At 39.4% G+C, this 3,294-nt stretch overlaps 1 protein-coding gene across 2 annotated transcripts in view; it reads right to left on the bottom strand.

The window, feature by feature from the left end:
• KIAA0232 (KIAA0232 ortholog) overlaps positions 1–3,288 on the bottom strand; it is a 32,698-nt gene extending 29,410 nt beyond the window's left edge. For both annotated transcript variants that reach the window (XM_015561573.1, XM_015561574.1), the window contains exon 1: positions 3,214–3,288. In XM_015561573.1, the coding sequence (XP_015417059.1) occupies positions 3,214–3,261 (48 nt within the window). In that variant the 5' untranslated portion in view covers positions 3,262–3,288. The remainder of the gene's footprint in view (positions 1–3,213) is intronic.
• Positions 3,289–3,294: the final 6 nt, after the last annotated feature.

Here is a 3,294-nt window from a genome sequence, read left to right as displayed (position 1 = left end):
GGAAGGAGAGTCTATTCAAACAATAGAGCGTGAGAACTTCCCAAACCTATGGAAAGAATTAAAGCCTCAAATCCAAGAAGCAAACAGAACACCTAGTTACCTCAATCCCAAGAGGCCCTCTCCAAGGCACTTGGTATTAAAGCTGCCAAAAATTAGTGACAAAGAAAAAATTCTCAAAGCAGCCAGGGAAAAAGGAAGTGACCGACAAAGAAAGACCTATAGGAATTTCATCCTTCTCAGCAGAAACTCTACAAGACAGAAGAGAGTGGAACCAAATATGCAAACGTCAGAGAGAGATTACCAGCCATGAGTAATATATCCAGTAAAATTATCCTTTAAATGTGGAGAAATAAAGACATTCCCAGACACAGACATACAGAAGCTGAGGGACTTTATCACCAGAAAACCTCCATTACAGGAAATATTCAAGGGAGTTAGTCTACCTGAAATAAAGACCATTAGATCACAACACTACGAATAACATCACCCCAAAACTTACAGCATATACAGGAAGATTTTGTGGCAACAAAAACATAAAAGGGGAGGTGATAGAAATCTGAACTGGCAAAGGAAGATGAAGATCAGATGCACTCAAAAGAAAAAGAACACTACGGTACTATATGCAACTTTATTTTCTACAAACCTAATGGTGACCACACACAAAAACCCCACACCAGGACACACAGCTTAAAAAAAAAAAGAGGAAACAACCCGGGCAGCATGGCTCCTGGTTGAACGTTGACCTATGAACCAGGAGGTCATGGTTCAATTCCCGGTCAGGGCACATGCCCGGCTTGCGGGCTTGATCCCCAATGTGGGGCGTGCAGGAGGCAGCTGATCAATGATTCTCTCTCATCACTGATGTTTCTGTCCCTCTCTCCCTCTCCCTTCCTCTCTGAAATTTTTAAAAAAAAAGTTTAATCTTATTTTGAAGGCAATGAGAGCCATTGAAGTCTTTTAATCAGGTGAGAGATGAAATAAAAAAGTAGCCCTGGCTGGTGTGGCTCAGTGGATAGAGTGTCAGCCTGCAGACTGAAGGGTCCCAGGTTTGATTCTAGTCAAGGGCACGTGCGTGGGCTCGATCCCCAGGGGGGGCGGGGAGGAGGCAGCCAATCAATGATTCTCTCATCATTGATGTTTCGCTCTCTCTCTCTTCCCCTCCCTCCCTCCCTCCCTTTCTGAATCAATTAAAAAAAAATACCATAAAGTAAAATACTGAGGCATTGGTGCATGAACAGATAAATCATTCAATGAAACAATATAAAGTAAAGGGGGAAAAAAAGAATATTGAAAGCCTAGAGTAACTTAAATAAAATAAATTATACCCATTTTTAGTGAGAACTCGCTGAAGGTGGAAAAAATGCTAACATTCTACCACTTGAGAACTGCTTTTTCTAACTCTCCATTTACTTTTGCATTATAAAGGTAATTTTACACTACCTCAATGGTAAAGCAAAATAATTTTCTAAGTAATTGTGATCTCAGAGATTGTATCATACAGTGTGTAATAAAACAAGAATTAATGGTACTAATTTAAATAAATGATTACATTCTAAAATTATTTTGTTATTTCAGAATGTTGAAGGAAAAGAGAAGTATTTTATATGAGATGTTAAAAGATTAAGAAAATCATATTTTCTAATATACAAACAAAAATTTATAAATTAGAAACAAATACAGTGTTTTTAAAATGTTAGATAACTGTTATTCTACTTCAAGAAATATATACAAAAGAAGTGATATAGCCCTGGCCAGGTGGCTCAAATGGTTAGAGCAGTGGTTGGCAAACTGCAGCTCGCGAGCCACATGCGGCTCTTTGGCCCCTTGAGTGTGGCTCTTCCACAAAGTATCGACTTCTGTGCATGGGCCACGAAGTTTCAGTCGCACTGTATGTGCGCCCGCACATGATATTTTGTGGAAGAGCCACACTCAAGGGGCCAAAGAGCACCGAAAAGTCGCTGGTTCTATTCCTGGTCAGGGCACATGCCCAGGTTGTGGGCTTGATCCCCAATAAGGAAGTGCAGGAGGCAGCTGATTCCTGTTTCTCTCTCGTTTCTCCCTCACATAGATGTTTCTCTCTCTCTTAAAAGCAATAAAAATATATCCTCGCCCTAGCTGGTTTGGCTCAGTGGACAGAGCGTCAGCCTGTGGACTGAAGGGTCCTAGGTTCGATTCCAGTCAAGGGCACATGCCTGGGTTGTGGGCTCCATCCCCAGTGGGGGGGCGAGCAGGAAGCAGCCAATCAATGATTCTCTCTCATCATTGATGTTTCTATCTCTCCTCTCCCATCCTTTCTGAAATCAATAAAAGTATATTAAAAAAACAGCATATCCTGAGCCTAGCCAGTGTGAATCAGTGGTTGAGCACTGACCTATGAACCAAGAGGTCACTGGTTCAAATCCCAGTCAGGGCACATGCCCAGGTTGTGGACTTGATCCCCAGCAGGGGGTGTGCAGGAGGCAACTGATTAAAGATGTTTCTTTTCTTTTTTTAAAAAAATATATTTTATTGATTTTTTACAGAGAAGAAGGGAGAGGGATAGAGAGCCAGAAACATCAATCAGCTGCCTCCTGCATGCCCCCCACTGGGGATGTGCCCGCAACAAAGGCACATGACTTTGACGGGAATCGAACTTGGGACACTTGAGTCTGCAGGCCGAAGCTCTATCCACTGAGCCAAACCAGTTCTGGCGATGTTTCTTAAGGATGTTTCTGTTTATCCCTCTCCCCTCCTCTCTCTAAAAATCAGTAATATTTTTAAAAATATATGTATATACCTTTGGGTAAAGATTTTTTTTAAAAAAGAAATAATATAAACCAAGGAAAAAGTCACACATGAAAATATCCTGGAGAGCATAACAAAAGATAAAATCAAGAGTAAGATAAATATCCAGCAATAAGAAGTATATTATATTGTTGTTGGAATATTATTTCATGAAATATAACTTAGCCACTAAAAAGAATAAAGATATATATTAACAAGATGTTCTATATGTTAAATGGAGGAAAGGACATAACATTTTTGTGTATACTCTAATTACAATGGTACATATAAAAGAACACATTCTATAAATGCCATAAAGAAAAATATAATAATGTTTATGTTACAGTGGTAAGATAACGAGTAGATAATTTTTCTAAGGTTTGTTAGAGTCAAGATGTTATATTTGTAAACTTTTAAACACCCCTTTTCAGAAATAAAATATAAACTTACTTCATCAGATGCAGATCGAAGACACTGGACAGCAGCCTGTTTTTTCATCTCTTCCAGAGTTAGATCTGAGCACTTCTTCTT

This window comes from Myotis davidii, unplaced genomic scaffold (assembly GCF_000327345.1).
Source record: "Myotis davidii unplaced genomic scaffold, ASM32734v1 scaffold937, whole genome shotgun sequence".
NCBI lineage: Eukaryota > Metazoa > Chordata > Mammalia > Chiroptera > Vespertilionidae > Myotis > Myotis davidii.
Note: the sequence above shows the minus strand (reverse complement) of the source record. Positions and strands in the feature narration are given on the sequence as shown.